At 43.4% G+C, this 26,138-nt stretch overlaps 1 protein-coding gene across 7 annotated transcripts in view; it reads right to left on the reverse strand.

Annotated features, from left to right (window-relative positions):
- Nucleotides 1-26,138, reverse strand: part of SLC4A10 (solute carrier family 4 member 10) — a 193,056-nt gene that overhangs the window by 49,352 nt on the left and 117,566 nt on the right. For 6 of the 7 annotated variants that reach the window (XM_064164139.1, XM_064164112.1, XM_064164124.1 and 3 more), the window contains 8 exons: nt 16,457-16,548; nt 9,361-9,518; nt 7,347-7,434; nt 6,191-6,337; nt 4,948-5,048; nt 1,891-2,065; nt 1,578-1,711; nt 330-575 (listed from right to left, as the gene is read on the reverse strand). In XM_064164139.1, coding sequence (XP_064020209.1) covers nt 330-575; nt 1,578-1,711; nt 1,891-2,065; nt 4,948-5,048; nt 6,191-6,337; nt 7,347-7,434; nt 9,361-9,518; nt 16,457-16,548 — 1,141 coding nt within the window. The remainder of the gene's footprint in view (nt 1-329; nt 576-1,577; nt 1,712-1,890; nt 2,066-4,947; nt 5,049-6,190; nt 6,338-7,346; nt 7,435-9,360; nt 9,519-16,456; nt 16,549-26,138) is intronic. The other variant, XM_064164102.1, reaches the window with a different exon arrangement.

Here is a 26,138-nt window from a genome sequence, read left to right on the forward strand (position 1 = left end):
TCAGGTCCCTCCAAGTCCTCTTTTTCATTTTATGTCTTCCAAGTTGCACTTGGAAGTGCATTTTATCATTTCCAAGTGTGTAAGCTTTTCCAAACTCCAAGTCCAAGTATTTCCTACTTATCCTAATTAAATGTATACTGCCTCTACATCTACTTCCAGTAACTACTACTTCCAGTTGCCAGCAAGATGCCTAACAAAGTAGCTTCCTTGTGTTAACATCTGCAAATACCACAAACCTTCCCTGCTGTGCACTGGTTTGCATCCCTCAGAGAGAAAACAGAACCTATGGAAGAAACCACCCCTGGGGTAATGGAAGAACTCTTACTTACGAGTACTTTGTCAGCAGATCCAAATCGTTATGCATGTTGATTGGATATGTCTCACTGAGATGAAACAGCTTCTCTAAGGCCTCATAAATGAAAATTATGCAGATAAGAGAAGCAAAAGCTTCTTCAGTAAAACGAGTTATGTAGCAGACTAGGGAGCTTGCATCAGTTGCAACAAGGATGATGCATAGGATTGCCGTCCAGAGTCCAATGCTAGCTCTCAGAGAAAGGTAGGATAATCCATACTCTCTAAGGGAAAAAAGAAAACACAGAAACTCAGTTTATCTTTTCTCCAACCACAGGAAACAGAGAAAAGGCAACTCCAACATTTCCTTCACCTGGGGATATGCAAATCTGGGGACAGACTTAATTCAAAATTAGTTACCTATTATGAACTGAAGATACTGTCAAGTTACCTCTTGACCTAAGATCTCCTCTAACAGAGCTCTACCTCTACTAAAGAGAGACAGCAGCTTTGAGAGTAGCCACACACATGACATATTCAGGGTCCACCCACTTTTTATCCCATACCCTGCCTTGTGAATGGTCATTAGCTGCCAATTTCTTAAGCTGCAGGAGCAGGTGTAACACCTTGCATCAAAATCCTCTATGCTTATTGCAGATGATAACAGAGCTACAAATATGCTGAGTGACATTTTCAGAGAGCACTGAAAGGTCTACCTGAAGGTGATATAAAAGAGCTTTTGGGATGCTAAGTGTGGTCTCCTACTGTGTGTTGCTCAGAAGGTTCAGATGATGGTGCAGGAGTCTCCATCACAGCAACGCAGCAGAAAAGCAGAGAGGACGACAAGGAGCAATGATGGTTGCTGAATGCAGACATAGTTTTTACCCACAGTGTGGAAGAAGTTTAGTATGTACAACACATAAGCATAAAAGAGGGAAACACTGTTCTGGAATGGTATTTCATGCCTTTTCTGTTCAGGTGGAAGAAGAGCAGGGTCTGTATTACTGACTATCGAAAGACAGCGCCACTACCACTGCACTTACTCTTTGAGTTGGGGGTTTTTCTGGAAAGCAGACAAAACTAAACCAAGCAATTATAAATATATGTATTTATTTGCTTATTTATTTCAGATTCAACCTTCCAGTACTGCCACCAATTCACTTGTCTGAGTTGCAGCACAATTTTCAGGCTCTGAAAGCCCAAACGGCGCACCCCAAATCAAACTGATGTGTGTACTATTACCTAACAACACCTGTGGGATGATGTCTATCATGATCTTCACTTACTTGCAAAACTTGAATAGGATCTTCTCAAACACTAAAACAGGTCCTGTGCTGCCAAGTATAGTGAGAGGCTGTCCACCAAAAAGAGAGTAGGCAATTCCAGTCATGGATGCTCCAAACAGCGATTCTATTGCACTCTGGATATGATAGAGAGAGATGTGTCCATAAACTTTCCAACAGGTGGCAGGAGCTTAGTCTGTAGCCTTCTAAACACTGAAACACCAATACTTAAAGGTGATTCATGCAACACTAAGAAAATGCTAACCACGAACCTAGGAATGTAAGTTTGGTTTAAAATTTCAGATATAACACATACTATACGACCTTCAGTTGCTTCTCCCAGCAGACCACCAAATGTGATGACAGGAGACATGCAAGCACAGTAGAGAAATAAAAATGATGCCAGACACTGCAGGCTGAGAGCATCCCTGAAGTCACTCCAGAAGAAGGGAGCTTTTCTTTTTATATCTAAAATCAATCCTCCAAAAAATCTAAAGAAAATAGAAGAGATCAAATTAATAGAAAAGAAGAGATCAAATTAATAGAAAAGATCATAGAAACAACCAGCTTGGAAGAGACCTCCAAACTCATCCAGTCCAACTTATCACACAGCCCTGTCCAGTCAACTAGACCATGGCACTAAGTGCCTCATCCAAGCTTTTCATCAACACCTGCAAAACTCCCACAGTATTGCTTTAAATCTACTGCAGAGAAGCTACTGTTCCTTGATCAGATCTTGCATGCTCTTATAATTCATCCTCCCTGGAAAGAAAGTTCCTGGGAATTCTGACTTGATAACTTTACTCAGGAAATTGTGTTGTTAAACTGATGTTCATGTTTCTTTCAAAAAAGATTCAGCTTGACCTGTGCTAGTTTGAAGCTAGCTAGAGAAAAATTAGCTGATAGGCTGTGAAAAGGAAGCAGTGGTGATGGCTGCTGCACTCATAGGCTTGCTGGGATGGATAAGAACAAGAACACAAGTATAGACAACAGAGTTTTCTCTCTGGCCTTTGGGCTGCACTTTTCTCTCTAACTTTCTGCCTGACTAATCCTTCTGCTTCCTAACCCCCCTGCCAACCCTCCAAACTCACCTTGAATGTAAGGCAAAGTCTGGGATAAGGTAGAGGGGTGGGAAGAAGGTGGAAGGGTGTTTGGGAGCCTCTACTAGGGATTCAGGTTTCTGGGAGGGCTGTCGTGCTTCTGTATCACTTTTTAACTTGTCTATTTCTGCCTCCAGCTGTAGATATTGTCAATACCTGCTTGTATACTGTGCTAAGCTGTAAATTTAAAGCTTCAGTTTTCCAAAGCAGCTGAGTCTAGTCTGGGTGATTTTCTTAAGTGTGGAGGGGGGCAGGTAACAGCCAAACCATCACAAGCCTCAAAATTTCTGAACAGTTGTTAGCTACCATTCATAAACCCCTGATTCCTTGTTATGTGAAATAATTGTTTGTGTTTAATCAGAGCTAGCACAGTGCCCATTTTCTTACCAATCCACACACAGAGCTTCACATCTTTTCTCTGAGACCCTGTTTCTAAATATACTCCATGTCAGAGCTGAATGTAGGCCACCATTTTCCAAGGACAAGGACTGTCATCTTTTGTCATTTACACTATGCTAAATAGAATCAAATATTTAGGAACAGATGCTCTCTTACAATGTACCATACACTTCCAGTAAATAGCCCCACAGTGCTTTTGTCCTCACAGCCACTCGATGCCATCAGAGGTGGCTCGGGTAAGGATGAAGACGCTTCCTATATATTAGAATGATGCTTCAAGCTGTCAATTACCAGGCTCACCAGTGAGAGAACAGCTTACAGCTAGACTGGCCATCATCTCCTCTGCCTTGATGTGTTATGTTAATGCTGCAGCTGAATCTTGTGCTAGTCTGAGCCTAGCTAGAATGTTTTGGTGAGAAGAATTAGATTACAGGCTGTGGAAGGAAAACGAGGCTGATGTCTACCTCACTCATTGGCTTGCTGAGATGTGTAAGAACAAAAACACAGACAAGGCACTGGCACTTCTGCTGGGGAACTGGCTGAGCTGCATCTCTAACCTCATTCCTCTCTGCTGTTTCTTTAATCAACCCACTTTGCTTCCTAACCCCCTGGTCAAACCTCCATTCTTCCCTGGGACTGGGGTAAGGTTTAGAAGGGTAAGGGGAAGGTGAAGGGGTGGTTGAGAGCTTCTCCTGGGGACTCAGGTTTCTGGGAGGGCTGCTGTGTTTCTATATTGCCTTTTACCTTGTATATATCTGTATGTACTGCAAATCTCTGCTTGTATATTGTGCTAAGCTGTAAATAATAAGCTTCATTCAATGTCCAGAGCCAGCTGAGTCTAGTATGGGTGATTTCCAAAAGTGGGGGGGGGGGAACACCCAAACCATCACAATCTCTAGCCTTACGTAGGTAGGAATGATATTTTACTATCAAAGAGGCAGCAAGGTAAAAGAGAAGCCTATTGCACCACCAACAGCTACTGTATTTCCATCACACCTGCCATGTTTGTCTCTTCAGAATCTGTGCGGGGAACCAGCAAGATGCATTTAAACATCAATATGATGCTAAGTCAATGCCCCCTACTGAACTAAGAGTGATGCTTCTGTAGTGGCTAACACAATATGTATAACTCTGATAGGTTACACAGCAGAAGTAATGGGCTGTCCACATGCACAGAGGCAGAGCTAACCAACCAGCCCCCTTAATCCCTCTCACGCAGCTAACTACAGCTAACTTTCCCAGCTAGCAGCCTCTCTGCCAGCCCTCCCAAGGCCACTTCCCTGCAGCTGTGCTTCCTTAGCAGAATAACCTAACATTTCCCTTCCTACTCTCCTTATTTCAGACTGCTCAATTCTGCTCAAACCCTGACACACACCACAGCAGGAGAGAGAACACAAATATTCCTTGAGGCAAATTCTTCCTTCTTAAGAGTGTACATTGCAGCCACCATGGTAATCATAGCCTCATATACTAGGATGTATCATGGCTTACTGAGCTGCACAATGCAGAAGTTTCAACTACAAAATAGTTGTAAGCATTCATAATACAGGGCACAGGACTATTTCCAACTTTTCCTTTGTGCTGCACAACATTATGAAATGATTCATCAAGTTTAACACAGATTCGACCTCTACAAATGGTAGAGAAAGGAGCTTGCAATAAATGCAATGTGAAAAACCAAAGCCTCTTGCCTTCTCCCCTCCTCTTTGCAAATGAGCATGGTTGTCTTTTCCAGCTATGTGGTACACAAGTCAAAAAAAGGGGCTTGAAAACAGTCATATGCCAAGCCCACCACTTGAGAGAGGAACCAGACAGTTCCTCTGGAAGTCTGTCACTTCTAAAACATTTAAGGCTTTGTGTATGTTTTTACTAACTTTCCAGTGCGTTGCAGTTCCGGTCCAGAGTGTCCTCCAGGATGTTCTGCCTCCCCATGGGCTGCAGTTCCATTTGGCACTCCTGGGATCTTACGCTTCTCCTACCAGAAGGAAAAGATACTTCTCAAGGGTCTTAGCAACCAAAGCTTAATTTTTGCAGAGGAAACAAGCTTTGAGAGTTGAAAGACTAAACATGTCAATGTTATTGTAAGATTCAGCAATGTAACTTCATAGAATAGAATCAGAGAATCAACCAGGTTGGAAGAGACTTCCAAGATCATCCAGTCCAACACAGAAACACAGAATTAATCAGGTTGGAAAAGACCTTAAAGATCATTGAGTCCAACCCATCACCTAACTCTTCTAATTAACTAAACCATGGCACTAAGTGCCTCATCCAGTTTGGTTTTAAACACCTCCAGGGATGGTGACTTCACCACCTCCGAGGGCAGCCCATTCCAATGGCCAATCACTCTGTGAAGAACTTCTGTCCAATCATCATAAGCTATAAAGGAATTCTGTAACAGGATATAGTAGAAGGATTTGTTGTCCATGACAACTGAAGAAAATCTTGCATGAGGAAATATTTTAGAGAGTAGCAAGCCTGGCTGCTTTCATCACTTCTTGCATTAAGCTTAGAACATTAAGCTGTTGGGCAAAGATCTCTAGATACATCTGTCTTTACAAGGGAAAGAGCTACAGAGAATGACATGACTATACACCATGCCTGCTGGATAATGGTTCTCTTCAAGTCACAGAATCAAGAGACCTCCAAGATCATCCAGTCCAACCTAGCACCCAGCCCTAGCCAGTCAACCACACCATGGCACTAAGTGCCTCAGCCAGGCTTTCCTTGAACACCTCCAGGGACGGTGCCTCCACCACCTCCCTGGGCAGCCCATTCCAATGCCAATCACTCTCTCTGCCAACAACTTCCTCCTAACATAGAGTCATAGAATCAACCAGGTTGGAAGAGACCTCCAAGATCATCCAGTCCAGCCTAGACTTTCCCCGGCACAACTTGAGACTGTGTCCCCTTGTTCTATTGCTGGTTGCCTGGCAGAAGAGGCCAACCCCACCTGGCTACAATGTCCCTTCAATCAAGTCAATCAACAAAACCAAAAGAGCAAGCAAAATGTCTACATAGTGACTCTGCTAAATGTGACATCAACAAGACCTAAGTCTACCTAGCAAAAATTCATCACATTTGTTTAAAAGTGTCTACATTTTACATGATACAAACCTGAGAGGGAACATTTTTAGGTGGCTCTATTCGAATGGTTGGGTCCCACTCTCCAGGAGGGAGAACAGTAACCTGATCAAGAAACTCATCAATTCCAGACACCAGGTCATTGCGGTCTTTAGCTTTGTAAGCGACATCATGGAATACCTGTGAGAAATGGGAAAGCTTATCTGGGGAGAAAAAGGGGTGGGGAAAGAATCATCTCTTATTTTCATTATAGCCTTTTTTTTCCCCTCTCAAATGGTATGCACTTCATGCAGTTCCCACCAAACAGTCTCAGCTTCAACTGGCTGGAGTTTCTGGCACATAGTTTTCATAGAAGCTCCAGCTGCTGTGGAAAAACATCATAGAATCATAGAATCATAGAATCAACCAGGTTGGAAGAGACCTCCAAGATCATCCAGTCCAACCTAGCAACCCAGCCCTAGCCAGTCAACTAGACCATGGCACTAAGTGCCTCATCCAGTCTTTTCTTGAAGACCCCCAGGGACGGTGCCTCCACCACCTCCCTGGGCAGCCCATTCCAATGGGAAATCACTCTCTCTGTGAAGAACTTCTTCCTAACATCCAGCCTATACCTACCCTGGCACAACTTGAGACTGTGTCCCCTTGTTCTATTGCTGGTTGCCTGGGAGAAGAGGCCACCCCCCACCTGGCTACAATGCCCCTTCAGGTAGTTGTAGACAGTAATAAGATCACCCCTGAGCCTCCTCTTCTCCAGGCTAAACAGGCCCAGCTCCCTCAACCTCTCCTCATATGATTTGTGCTCCAGGCCCCTCACCAGCTTTGTTGCCCTTCTCTGGACATGTTCCAGCACCTCAACATCTTTCTTGAATTGAGGGGCCCAATCCTTACAAGTGCTTAAATAGTGTAGAGATTTTACAGTTCATAATACAATTAATTCCACTAGAAAGCAACTGTGTGAAATGGAATCTTCTCAGTGAAGCTCTCCTTGCATGTGAATATTTTTCCTCTTCTTCCTTAAAAATCTCCTTATGGCAGCATAATCTGGGGTGTTACAAGACTGTGAAACGAACTTCACTGCTATTTGTGCATCATCAGAATTAGATCAGCTGCACTTCATCTGGATGATTCCTCATTGGAGATTCCCTACCACACCTCTCCATGACAACAACCAAGCCCTGAAGAAAAGTACCTCATCTGTCATGAGTGTTGCAATCGATCTTCCAATCTCATGGTATTGTTGCCCTTTACCCAGAGGTCCAAGAAGAATAAAGAGAAATCTGCAAATAAAAGATAACATTAAAAACATGGACAGGATACCTGGTTGGAAGTAACTCCACATGCTACAGAATCATCATCAGGCTAGAAGAACCTCTAAGATAAATGCATATAATCTCCTTCAAGATCCTCACACATACATTTCAGCTCTGGTATTAATAGAAAAAGTCAAAGTAACTCCTAAAAACATGTCAGGCTGCAGAGGTGGGCACAAAACAACCTGAGGAGGTTCAACAAGACCAAGTGCAAGGTCCTGCAGCTGGGATGAGGCAATGCCAAGCACCAATGCAGGCTGGGCAGGGACTGGCTGGAGAGCAGCCCTGAGGAGAGGGACTTGGGGGTGCTGGTGGAGGAGAAGCTCAACAGGAGCCAGCAGTGTGCACTTGCAGCCCAGAAAGCCAAGCAGAGCCTGGGCTGCAGCAGAAGTGTGGCCAGCAGGGCCAGGGATGTGATTCTCCTCCTCTGCTGTGCTCTGCTGAGACCCCACCTGGAGTACTGCATCCAGTTCTGGAGCCCCCATTACAAGAGGGTTGTGGAGATGCTGGAGTGTGTCCAGAGCAGGGCCAGGAGGATGCTCAGAGGCTGCAGCAGCTCTGCTGTGAGCACAGACTGAAAGAGTTGGGGCTGAGCAGGCTGGAAAAGAGGAGGCTCCCAGGTGACCTTCTGGTGGCCTTCCAGGATCTGAAGAGGGCTACAAAAAAGCTGGGGAGGGTCTTTTTAGGCTGTGAGGGAGTGCCAGGAGTGGGGCGAACGGAGCAAAGCTGGAGGTGGGGAGAGTCAGAGTGGAGGTGAGGAGGAAGTCGTTGAGCATGAGAGTGGTGAGAGGCTGGAATGGGTTGCCCAGGGAGGTGGTTGAGGCCCCATGGCTGGAGGTGTTTGAGGCCAGGCTGGCTGAGGCTGTGTGCAGCCTGCTCTAGGGTAGGGTGTCCCTGCCTATGTCAGGGGGGTTGGAACTAGATTATCCTTGTGGTCCCTTCTAACCCTGGCTGATTCTATAATCCAGGCTCTAGACAGATTGCAGCCAGTAGAAGATATAGCATGCAGAGGATAGGTTCAAATGATACATCTGAAGGTGTCAGTTTGGATAAATTGTAGAAGACAATTTTGTGGCTAACATTATTAATTAAAAAATAATCTTAATTATCCTATTTTTAAATTATTTGTTGAGAAATCTGTTTTTTTTTTCTTTAAGTCATAGAATCATAGAATCAACCAGGTTGGAAGAGACCTCCAAGATCAGCCAGTCCAACCTAGCACCCAGCCCTGTTCAATCAACCAGACCATGGCACTAAGTGCCTCATCCAGGCTTTGCTTCAACACCTCCAGGCATGGTGACTCCACCACCTCCCTGGGCAGCCCATTCCAATGCCAATCAATGTCTCTGACTACAACTTCCTCCTAACATCCAGCCTAGACCTCCCCTGGCACAACTTGAGACTGTGTCCCCTTGTTCTGTTGCTGCTTGCCTGGCAGAAGAGCCCAACCCCCACCTGGCTACAGCCTCCCTTCAGGGAGTTGTAGCCAGCAATGAGCTCTGCCCTGAGCCTCCTCTGCTGCAGGCTGCACACCCCCAGCTCCCTCAGCCTCTCCTCATAGGGTTTGTGTTCCAGGCCCTTCACCAGCCTTGTTGCCCCTCTCTGGACATGTTCCAGCACCTCAAGTGAGTGTGTTGGGTTTGTGGTGGGTGTTTTGTTTGAGTGGGAGTTTGGGGTATTTTTGTTTGGTTTGGGGGGGGACAAGAAGCTGAGGGAATTTACCAGGAAAGGCTTCCAAAGTTTTCCTCCAGAGCAAGCTTAGTGCCTGAATGTTTCTTATATAAAGGTGTCCTGGGATAAAGCTCATCTTCCTTTTACAAAGCTGAAGGTCACATCACACTGCCTCCAAAAGCTACTCAAAGGAAAGGTGAAGAAAAATAAATCCAAGTATACCTTGTTGGAATTGGAACTTCAGCTAGCCCTGTAAGCAGCACTGCAGGAGATAACCTAACAAAAGCTACAACTGCACGGTCCAGGAACTCCAGTTCTCCAACTAAGATGTTCGATGCTTCAGCTCCAGGTGGTATCTTTTTCATGAAGTGTAGGTCAACCTGGTTAAAAGTATAGTAAATTACAACCTAAAAGCTATTCACAGAGACTTTTTTCCTCCCCAATTTGTTGACAGAGACTTTCCAGTCACTGCAATGTAACTTCACTTATTTCAGTTATACAGTTTCCACTACTCTTATCTTTCAAGTAGCTTTCTTTTACATAAAAAGGATTCTCAAAACCAAAGAACTGGTTCTTTCCTTATTTGACTGCTTTTTCCCTGGAAGCATAGTTAAAATACTTCAGAATTGATTCATAATGACAACAAATCACATTAAAATCCTCTTAAAAACACAGTATTAATTTCATAGCAATATTTTTATCAATAACCACAGCAGCATCAACAATTCATACCAAGAGTCAGTAAGTCATAACAACAGAAGAAACTGAGACATCTTAATCTTAGATAATTGCCAATTTGGGAAATCTCAGGATCAAAGGATGTTAGGGGTTGGAAAGGACCCAAGGAGATCACTGAGTCCAACCCCCTGCCAGAGCAGGACCACACAATCTAGCACAGATCACAGAGGAACACATCCAGGCAGGCCTTGAAAGACTCCAGAGAAGGAGACTCCACAACCTCTTTAGGGAGCCTGTTCCAGTGCTTTGTGAGCCTTGTGTTGAGCTGGAACCTCCTGTGCTGCAACTTACACCCATTGCTCCTTGTCCTATCCCAGGGAGCAGTGAGCAGAGCCTGTCCCCCCTCTCCTGGCCAGCCCTCAGATAGTTATAAACATTTATCAAATCCTCTCTATGTCTTCTCTCTTCCAGATTAGAAAGTCCCAAGTCTCTCACCCTCTTCTCATAAGCCATGCCCTCCAGTCCCCTCATCATCCTCACAGCCCTCCACTGGATCATTAATTCTGAATCACTAATTCATAGTTCGTAATTCATAGAATCATAGAATCACAGAATCAACCAGGCTGGAAGAGACTTCCAAGATCATCCAGTCCAACCTAGCACCCAGCCCTAACCAATCAACCAGACCATGGCACTAAGTGCCTCATCCAGTCTTTTCCTGAAGACCCCCAGGGACAGTGCCTCCACCACCTCCCTGGGCAGCCCATTCCAATGGGCTGCATTATAACCTCAACGAGGAGAACAAGTTCCACTAGCCACACTTTTCTTTCAACTGCTCTCATAATAAATACTTTTGGTTTGGGATTTAATGGAAGGCAGTGCTGAAAATAACTGAAAAATAAGCTATGCCCATAATGGTCCCAAGAGTAAACTGAAAGAACAAAGCAGAATACAAACTCTGGAGTGCCAAGGCAGCGATGCTGACTTTCATGGAGACAGTAGGAAAAGACAGAGGAAGAGCTTCCTCATGGCACAGTTATGTGCTCAGGGTATTTGCCTTGAAATATGTTGATTTGTATTTATTTCCTCTGGATCAGCCTAGAGTTTGCTCTGTAACAAAGACTGACAGGGAGCAATAGAGTATAGAATGTATGTTTGATTTCACTGTGCACCAGTATTTTCTACAGCTCAAAATGCAGGAATTTTGTCATTTGCTTTCCTTTTATTAATCTAAACACAACAACAGCAACCAAATCCAATATAAACTGTTAAAGTGGACCATTTTAATGTCTATCTTACAGCCATCTGTCAGTACTAGTTTGCATAGTTTTTGGTAATATTTAGAAAATTGTTTTCTTGCAAATGGCTCTGGCACTAAATCAGAACTCAGATATAACACAGTTGCCTGTGCAATGAAATCTTCTTTTGCTGAGATCACACAGAAATGTCTAATGCTACCCTAAGCTAATCCAGAATGATGACCACACAGCTCACAAAGTTAAAACAGCATCTGATTGACATGGAAGATTGCAGACCAAGTTTCTCAAGGCAGTGTCAGTGATGTAAATGTTATTCCCCACTCCAGTCATCAAATAATTCTTTGTGGTTAAATACAAACCCCAAAAAGATTCACTTTGCATCTAGTTTTAGGTCATTTGTAATTTTAAGGAAGGAATTAGCTTTTCAGGCACACAGCAATGTGCATTCTGTACTGATTTTACCCTGTGAATGGATCTAACATTTTGGAACTAACATCTCGAGTACAGCATGGTACAGTTGTCCCCTTAAGGTCTCACTACAACACAGAACCACAGGACCAAGATTCAAATCTGAAAGCAATGTTGTCTCCCATCTACAAGAAAGTACTTCCAGGCACCTTAAGGTCTCACTACAACACAGAACCAAGATTCAAATCTGAAAGCAATGTTGTCTCCCATCTACAAGAAAGTACTTCCAGTCACCTTAAGGTCCCACTAAAACATAGAACCACAGGATCAAGATTCAAATCTGAAAGCAATGTTGTCTCCCATCTAGGAGAAAGTATTTCCAGTCACCTTAAAGTCTCACTAAAACACAGAACCATAGGATCAAGATTCAAATCTGAAAGCAATGTTGTCTCCCCTTTACAAGAAAGTATTTCCAGTCACCTTAAGGTCTCACTACAACACAGGACCAAGATTCAAATCTGAAAGCAATGTTGCCTCCCATCTACAAGAAAGTACTTCCAGACACCTTAAAGTCTCACTACAACACAGAACCAAGATTCAAATCTGAAAGCAATGTTGTCTCCCATCTAGGAGAAAGTATTTCCAGTCACCTTAAGGTATCACTAAAACACAGACCCAAGATTCAAATCTGAAAGCAATGTTGCCTCCCTCTACAAGAAAGTATTCCCAGTCACCTTAAGGTCCCACTAAAACACAGACCCACAGGACCAAGATTCAAATCTGAAAGCAATGTTGTCTCCCTCTACAAGAAAGTACTTCCAGACACCTGAAGGTCTCACTAAAGCACAGAACCATAGGATCAAGATTCAAAACTGAAAGCAATGTTGTCTCCCTCTGCAAGAAAGTATTCCCAGATACGTTTCCTGCATTATTTATCAGCTTGGGATTCCAAAATCTTTCGGGTAGTGAAGAGAGTCTCAGTTACCAGAAAAGTAGCTGGCAAAGAAGCATCAAACTGGGCAAATACACACACATTCCAGGTCTTGCTTCCACCACAAGAGCAAAGCTGGCCCTGGGGTGAATCTGTGACAACAGCAGAAGCCAGATCCTTCAAACATTTCATCTAACCTATCCACCATACATCTCTAACACCAAAATGTTTTCAGCTGGAGAGATTTCACGTGCATCTTAATCTGCACCCTAATCTGAGCTGCATTCATCGTCTGGCACTAAACAGTCCCAGTGAGCTGCAATTAAACATAACATTAAGCAACTAATGTGGAAGCCATCCTCCTCCAGAGTAACTCAAGGACTGAAGAGATCTGCCCCAAATAAAACATAAACCCCAAGAAAGCCATGACACATCTTCATTAAGTTTATTTTTAAGAATCATAGAATCATAGAATCAACCAGGTTGGAAGAGACCTCCAAGCTCATCCAGTCCAACCTAGCACCCAGCCCTAGCCAGTCAACTAGACCATGGCACTAAGTGCCTCATCCAGGCTTTTCTTGAGGACCCTCAGGGACGGTGCCTCCACCACCTCCCTGGGCAGCCCATTCCAACGGGAAATCACTCTCTCTGTGAAGAGAAGGGCCAACTAGCATTCAAGAACAAGTCAGTTATTTCATGCAGTATTTGAAAGGCCAAATTCTGTCAGCATGGAATGGAGAATGGACTCAGAAATAACTGTTTCTTTGTGAAGCATAAAAATCATGCTATGAAAGGGGATGCTGGTACAGTCTCCTTGCACATTTCATGTTTCAGGACAACTATGGTTCCCTTCAGCCTTTGGCATAGGAAGTAGAACCAGTCAGAATCAGTGATTAAATTGCCATTCCCATCCTCTTCAGACACAGGATAAAGCGATGCTGTGATGTCGTCATATTACCCCCAAGAACAAAGCAATCATAGAGTCATAGAATCAACCAGGTAGGAAGAGACCTCCAAGATCAGCCAGTCCAACCTAGCACCCAGCCCTGCCCAATCAACCAGACCATGGCAATAAGTGCCTCATCCAGGCTTTGCTTCAACACCTCCAGGGATGGCGACTCCACCACCTCCCTGGGCAGCCCATTCCAATGCCAATCACTCTCTCTGCCAACAACTTCCTCCTAACATCCAGCCTAGACCTCCCCTGGCACAACTTGAGACTGTGTCCCCTTGTTCTGTTGCTCATGATGCCCCCAGCGAAAAAGGAGTGACACATTTACAAGTAAAAGCATCAGAAACTACATCTCCCTCTCTGAGCTACTGAAGTAACATTCAAGACAGCTTTTAGTGCTGAGTCTCACATTCTTCAGGCACAGATACCAATACAGAGTCTCAGTGCTCTGTTCAGATTAAGTCAGCTCTTTGAATCAGCTCCAAAATTTGGAATATTAGAAGTAGCCCAAGGGAGAAAGATTAGCAAGGAGAGAATATGTGAGGTAGTCAAAGATGCTTTTCTGTAGAAGATAAATGAAATTAATATGTGGAACAAAATTAGAACAAGAAATCACAATGCCCAAGAGAAAATTAGTGCACTGCTCTATTTTCCTCTCAATCTGTGCATTTAATTCCAATGGTAAGTTTGGGAGTTACTGCAATAGCACATTTCAAGGGGAAATTACAACTTTACTTTTGCATCTACAAAAAACAAAGAGATCTATTTAGAGGCAGTTGGAAAAGATATTTAGATTGCAACTCATTTTTGTTATTTGATTTCTGCAAACAAAAGCTGCTTCTTTCCTATTTCTGACATCCTTGTTCATACCCAGCAGTGCTGAGGCTAGCCAGAAGGGGACATGTTGATCTCTTCTCAAGCCAGCTTAAATAGGAAGATCAGCAAAGATGCAGCACTACAACAATAGTGAGTGAAGGATCAAATGATGTAGCCCCCACTGTTGTTTAATACAAACATCACACATTTTGGCAACAGACTGGGATTGTGATCTACAACACTGTAAGTGCATCAGGAAACAAGTGGCCAGCAGGTCTAGGGAGGTTCTTCTCCCCCTCTACTCTGTCCTAGTGAGACTACACCCAGCATACTCAGTCCCATTCTGGACACCCCAGTTCAAAAGAGGCAGAGACCTGCTGGAAAGAGTCCAGCAGAGAGTAACAAGGATGACTGGGGGACATGAGCATCTCCCCTACAAAGAGAGACTGAGAGACCTGGGGCTGTTTAGTCTGGAGAAAAGAAGACTGAGAGGAGATCTAATCAATATCTATAAATATCTGAGGGGTGGGCGTCAAGTGGATAGAGCAAGAGGACAAGGAGCAAAAGCTACAAACTGCAACATAGAAGGTTTCACCTCAACATGAGGGACACAGTCTCAAGTTGTGCCAGGGGAAGTCTAGGCTGGATGTTAGGAGGAAGCTCTTCACAGAGAGAGTGATTGGCATTGGAATGGGCTGCCCAGGGAGGTGGTGGAGTTGCCATCCCTGGAGGTGTTCAAGAAAAGCCTGGATTGAGTACTTAGTGCCATGGTCTGGTTGACTGGATAGGGCTGGGTGCTAGGTTGGAGTGGATGAGCTTGGAGGTCTCTTCTGTTCTGGCTGATTCTATGATTCTATGAGGAGAAACTTCTTTACAGTGTGACAGAGCACTGGAACAGGCTGCCCAGACAAGTTGTGGAGTCTCCTTTGCTGGAGACTTTCAGAACCTGCCTGGATGCATTCCTGTGCAGACTAGACTAGGGATCCTGCCTTGGCAGGGGGGTTGGATTCTATCTCTAGAGGTCCCTTCCAACCTCTACAGTTCTGCAATTCTGTGAAAGCATTTAATGAAATGTGCAAGAAACATACTACTGAAAGCCATGTCATTACCTTTGGGTCGTTAAGGGCTTCACCTCTGCATAGCTGAATTCTGAATAGGCATCTTGATTTGTATTTGATACCCTTTACAGCATTTTACATCTTGACATTAGCACACTTGCTTTAAATATTTTAATAGTGTTAGCATTGATTTCTTTTCTAACAAATTATCACTGTTTATTCATCTCCTTGCTACCTCTGCAGAAATGTGGTCCACCTCCACTCAGCCTCCTTTCTTCTCACTGTCTTTGACAAAAAGATCTGTTTCCCATCTTTATTTCAGCTACATACCATTCCTAGTCTGGCATGTTCAATCAAGAATTCAAATGGTGCAAATAGCTACTGCTGCTAAGAAGTAAGTCTGGCACCAGATGGAGCAATCACATAACTCTACTTTTAGCTCAGCTGCACTAACATTAAGATTCAACAGACTCCAAGTACTATTTTTTCATAATTCTGGTTTAAATCACCTCTTCTCACTTACTCCACCTTTGTTGTATTCACCTGTCATCTACCTCTGTCAGGTTTGTCATCTGTACCTACTGTGACAGTTTGGTTTAGGTACTTAGAGATTCCCTAAAGAAATTAGGATTCTCCTTTGCGTTAAAGCTGTTTGCTTTTCTTTGCTCTCTAACACTGAACTGTCATTGCAATCTCCACTCCTGAGCAGCTAACATCTTTTGTGAAGTGTACTGAAATGTCTTGGCTTGCCAGAAGAATTAAGTTTAAGGTTTACAGAAACACATTCTGTTTGAGACATCTGGAATCTACGAGTTCAGGTTATAAAAAGCATAGTTTGCATTCACGCACTGCTTCTACACAACCCAACAATTTCAGAGGTAAACCTGAATGATTACAATCCTGAATTACTTCTCTACTTAGATGGGTTTTTTTTTTTTGCTGGCTTCTAAAAATTCCCCTTGCAAATGCAGACCTATGATATTGTGATGCAATAAATCTATCTGTGTTCCTAAACTCTTGATTTCCTCTTACCAACAACTTATGAAGAAAGCGAAGAAATAGCTGCTCTAGAAGACACAAACTGTGTTGCACTGCACACAAGAAGGCTCAAGCAAAATCTGCACTTCACAGCTTTTCCTGATTCGCATGGATTCATTTCATTTGGTTTAAACAATCTGTTTTGCTAGTCAGGAACCTCTACGTAATGAATTCTTACCTTGCTGAAGTCAACAGTGCTGTTTTCTCTGCTCACATCATTTTTGTTTTCAATACAGGCTGGAGCAGACTGTGGGGAAACAACCTGACCTGCTAAAAAAGGTACCATTATTACAGTATCACAGTATCACAGTATCACCAAGGTTGGATACAGAACACTAAAGAAAAGCAACACCTAACGAAAAGTGCTGTTAAAGAACCATCAGACATTCAAGATCCTGTATTGGTCAAGCATTTAAACATAACATTTGAATTAAAGACTTATGTATAGCCACACAATCTTGAAACCCAGCAAATTTCTCACACACATTTAGGAATGGGGGAAATAGAATTCAGAAAATGGGAAAGATATTCTGGGATATTGGAAGACAAACTTTCTGTGCCAATTAAAGTTTAACAACTTTAAGGTATCATAGTATCATAGTATCATGAGGGTTAGTACATATGAGGAGAGTCCTGCATTCATATTGGTTTTATTTAAGTAATGTGAGGAGCTGCCAATTTTAGGCAATATCTATCTACAAGAAGATTGCTCGCTGAATAAAATGGGATTATTCATTTACTCATTTCATTAATTGTCCTGATTGTAACTAAAAGATCCATCATAGAAACGAGGCTGCTATAAAAACAGGTGTGTTGGCAATCAAGGTTATTTTAAACTTGGTATTGAACAATGTGGTTATCGATGTGCACAAACCAAAATGTTTCAGCAAAAATGTTTTCTGAAGGTTCAGTAAAATATTTCATAGAAGTGTCTAAAAATCTCTCCAAATGAGAAGTGTTTTAAACACCTTTCAGGCTTGTGCAAGCAAACAGGAAGCCTTGGGACTGAAAGAAAAAAATGCCAGCAAAACCTCCAAAAGAAAAACCAGGATTAACTAACAAGTATATGTCACATAAAATATATCTATTACTTAATGCCAAGATTGCTCCTGTGCATGGCCAAAGGCCTGCACACACTGAGGATGTGGTGCTGGCAGCAGGGCAGCACACAAACCCTATAGGGTGATGGGGCATTCCCTGCTTGCCTTCGCTCTTCCTCCTTCCCTGGTATGGCTCACAGCTCTGAACGCCACAACAGAAAGAAGTACCAAATACATGAGCCAACTATCTCTTACTGCCCTAACACATACCCAGGAATAACTACAGAGTCCAACTGGCCCAGAGTCAGCATCTCGTGCCCAGCATATATTTGTTTCCATAGCAAATAAAGTGTCTCATATGACTGAGAAATGATGATGTGAAAACATTGGTTCTGGTGAAAATCAACCTAAACTTACACAGTAACAAAGACCATATGTTCATGATACTTGAAGATGAAGATAGTCAGAGAGTCCTAAGCTAAGCACACTGTTTGGGCAATTCAAGCAAGCCACAGTCTGGCCCCTCACACCACTCTTAACACAGGATTGCAGTCCCTGCACGTCCACAGTCACAGCCAGGAGAGTGTTTCACAGGACAGGAGACTTGCAAGAGAATCTCAGTCACTGCCAAAATGCTGAAGCATTCTGCTTCTGTCAATATCCCTGGCTAAGTCTGGTCATGAATTCCCAGTTGAAACACTTGCTGAAGGAAAATCTACATTGCCTTTTCCACTAGACAAACCCCCCACGGCACAGACCAGTTTTTAGCCTCGTGCCACATCCTCAAACCACAGACAGAGAGAGATTTCAGGGACATCACTTTTTTTAACCTATCACTAGACATTTTACTGATAAATATGTTAATCTTTAAAATGTAAAGATTTCTATTTTCTCTCTGATCCACAAGGACAGATCGAAACAAGAACAGAAATTAGAGCTTTTATTCAGCGCTACAGTGAAATAAACAGGGAATGGCAGACAAGGCACCAGGTTAACCTAGCCAAGTCCATAAAAATCATAGAATCAACCAGGTTGGAAGAGATCATGCAGGCTAACCCAGCACCCAGCCATAGCCAATCAACCAGACCATGGCACTAAGTGCTTCATCCAGGCTAAAGGGATGGACTTGATGATCTGTGAGGTCTCTTCCAACCTTGATGATACTGTGATACTGTGATACCTCCAGGCATGGCAACTCCACCACCTCCCTGGGCAGCCCATTCCAATGCCAATCACTCTCTCTGCCAACAACTTCCTCCTAACATCCAGTCCATACTTCCCCCGGCACAACTTGAGACTGCATCCCCTTCTGTTGCTGGTTGCCTGGCAGAAGAGAACAGCCCCACCTGGCTACAGCCTCCCTTCAGGTAGTTGTAGACAGCAATGAGGACACAGAAGGACTAGAAATCAGATGACAAGAATAAAGGCTTGACTCCAGAAAGAAACATATTCCTGTAACTTCAAGGAAATCCCATTTTAAAAACTACTCTTAATTCTTAACAGTCCCAAGAGACAACTTTTGCAGATTGGAAGCCAGATAATATTAAATATGCAAGATGCTTATAAATGGTCTTTCAATTTGTTGCCTTAATTAAAGCTGAAAGAAATAAACCTGAGTTGGGTCATTGTTTGTATCTCTGTACATTGCTTCACACTGTATTTTTTTCTGTATTATTTAGCAGTCCTAGAACTCCTTCTACAGCAATCACCCTGTAGTATTTTAACTATTGAAAATATAGATAGTTCATTTCTGGGCTATTCTGAAGATTTTAATAAAGTAACCAAATCCACATCCCATGAATTCTAACAGAGGAGTCATAAAAAGGCTCAGGGGAAAATTTCTGCCTTAATTTACTCTCAGGAAACTTTTGATCTACTAATATCACACCTTCTGACTCCGAATTTAGAATCATAGAATCAGTTAGGGCTGGAAGGGACCACAAGGATCAGCCAGTTCCAACCCCCCTGCCATGGGCACAGACACCCTACCCTAGAGCAGGCTGCACACAGCCTCAGCCAGCCTGGCCTTAAACATCTCCAGCCATGGGGCCTCAACCACCTCCCTGGGCAACCCATTCCAGCCTCTCACCACTCTCCTGCTCAACAACTTCCTCCTCACCTCCACTCTGACTCTCCCCACCTCCAGCTTTGCTCCATTCCCCCTAGTCCTGTTACTCCCTGAGAGCCTAAAATATCCCTCCCCAGCTTTTTTGTAGACCACTTCAGATCCTGGAAGGCCACAAGAAGGTCACCTGGGAGCCTCCTCTTCTGCAGCCTGCACAGCCCCAACTCTTTCAGTCTGTGCTCACAGCAGAGCTGCTGCAGCCTCTGAGCATCCTCCTGGCCCTGCTCTGGACACACTCCAGCATCTCCACATCTATGCTGTAATAGGGGCTCCAGAATTGGATGCAGTACTCCAGGTGGGGTCTTAGCAGAGTGGAGTAGAGGGGGAGAATCACCTCCCTGGCCCTGCTGGCCACACTTCTCCTGCTGCAGCCCAGGCTCTGCTTGGCTTTCTGGACTGCAAGTGCACACTGCTGACTCAAGGGCACACTGCTGGCTCAAGGACACACTGCTGACTCAAGGGCACACTGCTGGCTCATGTGCACACTGCTGACTCAAGGGCACACTGCTGGCTCAAGGGCACACTGCTGACTCAAGGGCACACTGCTGGCTCAAGGGCACACTGCTGGCTCAAGGGCACACTGCTGGCTCATGTGCACACTGCTGACTCAAGGGCACACTGCTGACTCATGGGCACACTGCTGACTCAAGGGCACACTGCTGGCTCAAGGGCACACTGCTGACTCATGTGCACACTGCTGGCTCAAGGGCACACTGCTGGCTCAAGGGCACACTGCTGACTCAAGGGCACACTGCTGGCTCAAGGGCACACTCCTGACTCATGTGCACACTGCTGACTCAAGGGCACACTGCTGGCTCAAGGGCACACTGCTGACTCATGGGCACACTGCTGGCTCAAGGGCACACTGCTGGCTCAAGGGCACACTCCTGACTCAAGGGCACACTGCTGACTCATGTGCACACTGCTGACTCAAGTGCACACTGCTGGCTCAAGGGCACACTGCTGACTCAAGGGCACACTGCTGACTCATGTGCACACTCCTGGCTCAAGGGCACACTGCTGGCTCAAGGGCACACTCCTGACTCAAGGGCACACTGCTGGCTCAAGGGCACACTGCTGGCTCTCCCTTTTAGACATAATTCTGTATTTTAGGGTGTATATAAAAGCAAATACTGGTCACAATTACATATATATATATATATACACACTATGTATACTAGTACACATACCAGTATACATACTGGTATACATACTAGCTATACTAGCACACATACTATGTTATAAAGATGTTACAGGAAAGCAACAGAAGTAGTAGTTCATTATCTTTCTATTGCTAATTAGGGATTTGCATTTATACTTTTTTTTTTTTCTTTTAATGGACCCAAAAATTCAAGTAAATGAGAGCAGGGATATCTGCCAGAGAGAGAAAAATATTGGCCAACAAAGGAGTCAGAGCATGGAACCCCCTGTCAGAAACGCTGACGTTTTACCATCATAATTGGAGGTGTCAAAAGTCTCCAAGCAATTAGCACAGCAGTCAAAAGGCTAACTTTTAAACATTGTGTCCACTTTTCTTTTAGGAGACAAATGTGCAAAAATATACATAGTGGGAAATAAAAGCCACAACCAGTATGTATGTGAAGTTTATAAGAATAGCATATGTTCTTTTTCTGTGCCAACAGAAGACCTCAAACTTTGATATATCCATATGCTGGAGTAAGCTGAAAAAAAAATAACACAAGTTTTACCTTGAGGCAATGAGAGTTTAAATAGCTCTGTAACTTTAGACAGCTTTCTGGATCTTGGAACAAGTAGTTTGGGTGGTTTGGTTTTTTTTACTGCATGGAATAACAATCAAAAATCCAAAGAAAAGAATTGTAGAATCATAGAATCAACCAGGTTGGAAGAGACCTCCAAGATCATCCAGTCCAACCTAGCACCCAGCCCTGCCCAATCATAGAATCAATAAGGTTGGAAAAGACCTCCAAGATCATCCAGTCCAACCTAGCACCCAGCCCTGTCCTATCATAGAATCAACAAGGTTGGAAAAGACCTCCAAGATCATCCAGTCCAACCTAGCACCCAGCCCTGTCCTATCATAGAATCAACAAGGTTGGAAAAGACCTCCAAGATCATCCAGTCCAACCTAGCACCCAGCCCTGTCCAATCATAGAATCAACCAGGTTGGAAAAGACCTCCAAGATCATCCAGTCCAACCTAGCACCCAGCCCTGCCCAATCATAGAATCACAGAATCAACCAGGTCAGAAGCGACGTCCAAGCTCATCCAGTCCAACCTAGCACCCAGCCCTAGCCAGTCCTCTAGACCATGGCATCAAATGCCTCATCCAGACAGGTAATTTTGCTTTTCACATGGCAGCCATGAGGAAGACTTTTCTAAAGGGTATTTTAAACACTCCATGGGTGACAATGGTCACTAAATTCTGACTCTAGAACTTGGCCTCTGCACAGGCTTTCACTAGAAAAGGTCAGGCTGTTTAAGGGCAGGCTGGATGAGGCTGTGGCCAGCCTGATCTAGGGTAAAGTGTCCCTGCCCATGGCAGGGGGGTTGGAACTAGATGATCCTTGTGGTCCCTTCCAACCCTCACTGATTCTATGATTCTAAAAGAAAGTGGATGGGGCACTTAGTGCCATGGTCTGGTTGATTGGCCAGGGCTGGGTGTTAGGTTGGACTGGATGAGCTTGGAGGTCTCTTCCAACCTGGTTCATTCTATGATTCTATGGTCTAGTTGACTGACTAGGGCTGGGTGCTAGGTTGGACTGGATGAGCTTGGAGGTCTCTTCCAACCTGGTTGATTCTATGAATAAAGTATCTGAAGAGCTGCATGCTTTGACAATGCATCAGAGACTCATTCAGATCTTTAAGGTATCAAACAAATGGGCAATATGGTATCATTAAAATATCCATCCTACACACAAAGGAACTTAACATCTAACAGATAAAATCACACTAAAATTGCCATTAAGGCTTAAATATGTATTAAAATCTATGATGTTAGCATATTTTTTACATTATATTTTATATTCATCTACATAAAAAATTGAGTGAGGGTTTTTTATTTCAGGTGATGTGAAATTAGCATTGCCTTGAATAGGACAAGAAGTCACCCAAGAAATATTATGCTAAGCAAAATAAAACCACTTAAAAAATCAAAATCCATCAAAGTAAAGTCCATATTTGTTACACTCATCAAAATTTGCATTTGCAGGCAAAGCTCAACACCTTAAGGCTATTGTAGTCCTGACATTTTTTTTAAACCAAAAATAATAACCCCAGTAAATTAATGTCAGACTTTAACACTTTTAATCCCTAAAATTTAAAGCTCAAGATATTTAACTTTGTGTGTTGTGCTTACTCCTCAAAATCCAAGAGGTCCCCAGAATGCCAACAGCAAAATCCAAGAATGATGTGTGCAGCTATAAATCACAGTTGATGGCAACAAACTGGACACAACCAAGACACCAAAGGAAACTGAGTCAGAAAGGCTGCAGATTCTTCTAGACCATATTTGATTTCTTCCCACTCGAGAAGGAGAAAAAAAATGTTTTGCCAGCCAGTTACAACAATCTTCAGGCTTTTCAGTGCAATTAGGGAACAAGTGGCAAATCTAGAGGGACACACTGTCCAGACCAAAGGTCAAGGATTGAAAACCAGCAAGTTTCCTCAAGTATGTGGTAAAATTCTAACAGAGAAGTAATACAATCTTTGTAGATTGGGCTGTATTTGGACTTTCAAGCCTCCTGATGCACATTTAACACCAGCGCATAGCTACGTCGCTCCACTTGTACCAAGCAGATTTGGTGCTCCCTAGTGATAACCATTTTAAGAGGATGAGGAAGAAGTCACTTTACCTGTTTTTCCTAATGCTGAGGCTGAATTTCAAGTATTAATCACATGAAGTCATGCAGTTTTTAACTCAAATGCTATGATTTGTAGTTTCACAAGTTGATGTTAAAAAAACCCCATGAACTTATAAAGAAACAGCATGGGGGTTTTTTTTTTCCCCAAAGAAAAACAGCATCATTCCACATAAAGCTTGTCTGAAGTGTGCCACAGCTACTGCCAAAGGCCTGTGATATTTCTTTAATCACTATAGCAAGAAGTTGCATGCTGTCAAGAAACTGAGATGAAGACATGGGTGTACATTTGTAATGATCTGAAGCCCGAGCAAGAACAGGTATTTATACTACCTCTGAACCTTCAGGGAGTTTACAGAACCCAAAGGATAGGAGATGAGGAAGATACAGAGATGAGATGAGCCTGTTAGAGACAGACACAACAAAGACAGAGCAAAATAAAGAAAGATGAATGGTAGTTTTGTACATAGATATTACACATTTTAGCATGGCTACAAGGAAATGTGGAGAAAGAAACAGTAACTGTCAGATGGAAATGTTTGTCCAGACAAGTTATATTTCAGTAACATAAAAACCTGTGGATAGCTCAAGTTTGTTAACATACATACATTTGAGAACAACAAAACAAGAAAAGGAACATTGGCTAAGGTAAGCCAGAATTAACTAACTCCAACTTTGCATTCTCTTCAGAAAAATCTGGAGCCATCCACCTGATCCAGATCCAATATTGCATTTGCAGTCACTTCATCCCCAAAACAAAGGAACAATGCAATTTGTACACTGCTGACATGAAGGGAGAAGTGGTTATCAATGGCACAAGTATGCAAGAGAGTACAGCCACAAGGTCATGTTATTATGGATAAAGAACAAGGTGTGTGGAAATATGATTTACAAGTCACATATTCTGTCATGCTCCTCTCACCTAGTTCCTTCCTCTTTGACTTGAACCTGTAAAAGATCTGTTAAATATCATTAGATCTCTGAAGTCTGGACTAAAAGTGGTCAGCCTAAAACCCAACATGTTTAGGTGAAAACATCTTTTCTAACTTTTCCTAGCTGCTTTTCCCTTTTCATGCATGCTAGAACACTGAACTGCAGACTCATAGAATCAACAAGGCTGGAAGAGACCTCCAAGATCATCCAGGCCAACCTAGCACCCAGCCCTATGCAACAAACAAGACCATGGCACTAAGTGCCCCATTCAGTCTTGTCCTGAACACTTGCAGTGACAGCAACTCCACCACCTCCCTGGGCAGCCCATTCCAATGCCAATCACTCTCTCTGCCAACAACTTCCTCCTAACATCCAGCCTAAACCTCCCCCACCATAACTTGCTGTGCTGCTGGTTGCTGGCAGAAGAGACAGACCCCCCCACCTGGCTACAGCCTCCCTTCAGGTAGTTGGTATCACAGAATCAACCAGATTGGAAGAGACCTCCAAGGTCATCCAGACCAACCTAGCACCCAGCCCTGTCCAATCAACTAGACCATGGCACTAAATCTTTTAGGTCAGGGATTGGAATTGACACCCTTTCATTTTTAGTATCAATTACTAATCCTGAATCCACATACACCACAGTAATTCCAACATCATTTTTTTTGAGGGGGAATGGAAATTAGTATTTCTCTCAGGCACTTCTAATTGATATCTGTTTCTCTCTCTTACTCCTACATCTTCAGGTGGATACAAAGAATAATTAAGTATTTATTACAGCTATCAAACTTGGAAGTTCTTCACAGAGAGAGTGATTTCCCATTGGAATGGGCTGCCCATGGGGGTGGTGGAGTGCCCATCCCTGGAGGTGTTCAAGAAAAGCCTGGATGAGGCACTTAGTGCCATGGTCTGGCTGACTGGCCAGGGCTGGGTGCTAGGTTGGACTGGATGAGCTTGGAGGTCTCTTCCAACCTAGCTGATTCCATGATTCATGCAGTTCTGGACAAAGCTGTATGAAATCAGTGTACTTTTTTTTTCCTGATGAGCCTCATAACCCATTTTCCCTAAGTATCACATGAAAGTATCTCTAAATGTTGCATTTGTTGTGCTCTCTATAGCTCCCTAAAAGGAAGCTCTAGTAAGGTGGGTGCCGGTCTCTTCTCCAAGTAACTAGCAAGAGGATGAGAGGAAGCAGCCTCAAGGTGTAACAGGAGAGATTTAGATTGAATATTAGGGAACATAAATTCTTTACTGCAAGAGTGGTCAGGCATAAGGACATGAGAACTCTTTATAAGAACTGGAATCATAGAATCAACCGGGTTGGAAGAGACCTCCAAGCTCATCCAGTCCAACCTAGCACCCAGCCCTGGCCAATCAACCAGACCATGGCACTAAGTGCCTCATCCAGGCTTTTCTTGAAGACCTCCAGAAGCTTGTGTTGTTACTTTAGCATACTACTAACAATAAAAAGTGTTGTGTGTTTGCAATTGTCTTTGGCTAATAGACCACATTATAAGACCTTACAGACACAGCTCTCAGGTATCAGAGTGAAAACCCAATTGATCTCCATAAAAACAAGTAAAATTGCTTTACAAGCCCAATTTTCTAAAGATGACCTACTAGTGACAAAGGTTCAACATTTTTTACCTGCCTTCTACAGTGCTTATGTCAGACTTCAGTCTGCCCCCCGCTGTTTTGGGTATCTGGTGTCCAATCAGATGATAAAAGAAGGAAGCAAAAGAACTCTTTTTCCTGCTCTTATGCCAAATTTGCCTGTCGTTTTTTATTGGAACATCAAAAGCAGGCTTTTAATTCTCACAGTTTTGATGCTTAATGAAAAGTGAAAGTTAAACACAGCATGGCAGCACTAAAACTGCATGGTAAATCCATAGCACTCTGACATCTTAGCCCTGCAGAGGATGT

This window comes from Pogoniulus pusillus, chromosome 2 (assembly GCF_015220805.1).
Source record: "Pogoniulus pusillus isolate bPogPus1 chromosome 2, bPogPus1.pri, whole genome shotgun sequence".
NCBI classification, from domain to species: Eukaryota; Metazoa; Chordata; class Aves; order Piciformes; family Lybiidae; genus Pogoniulus; species Pogoniulus pusillus.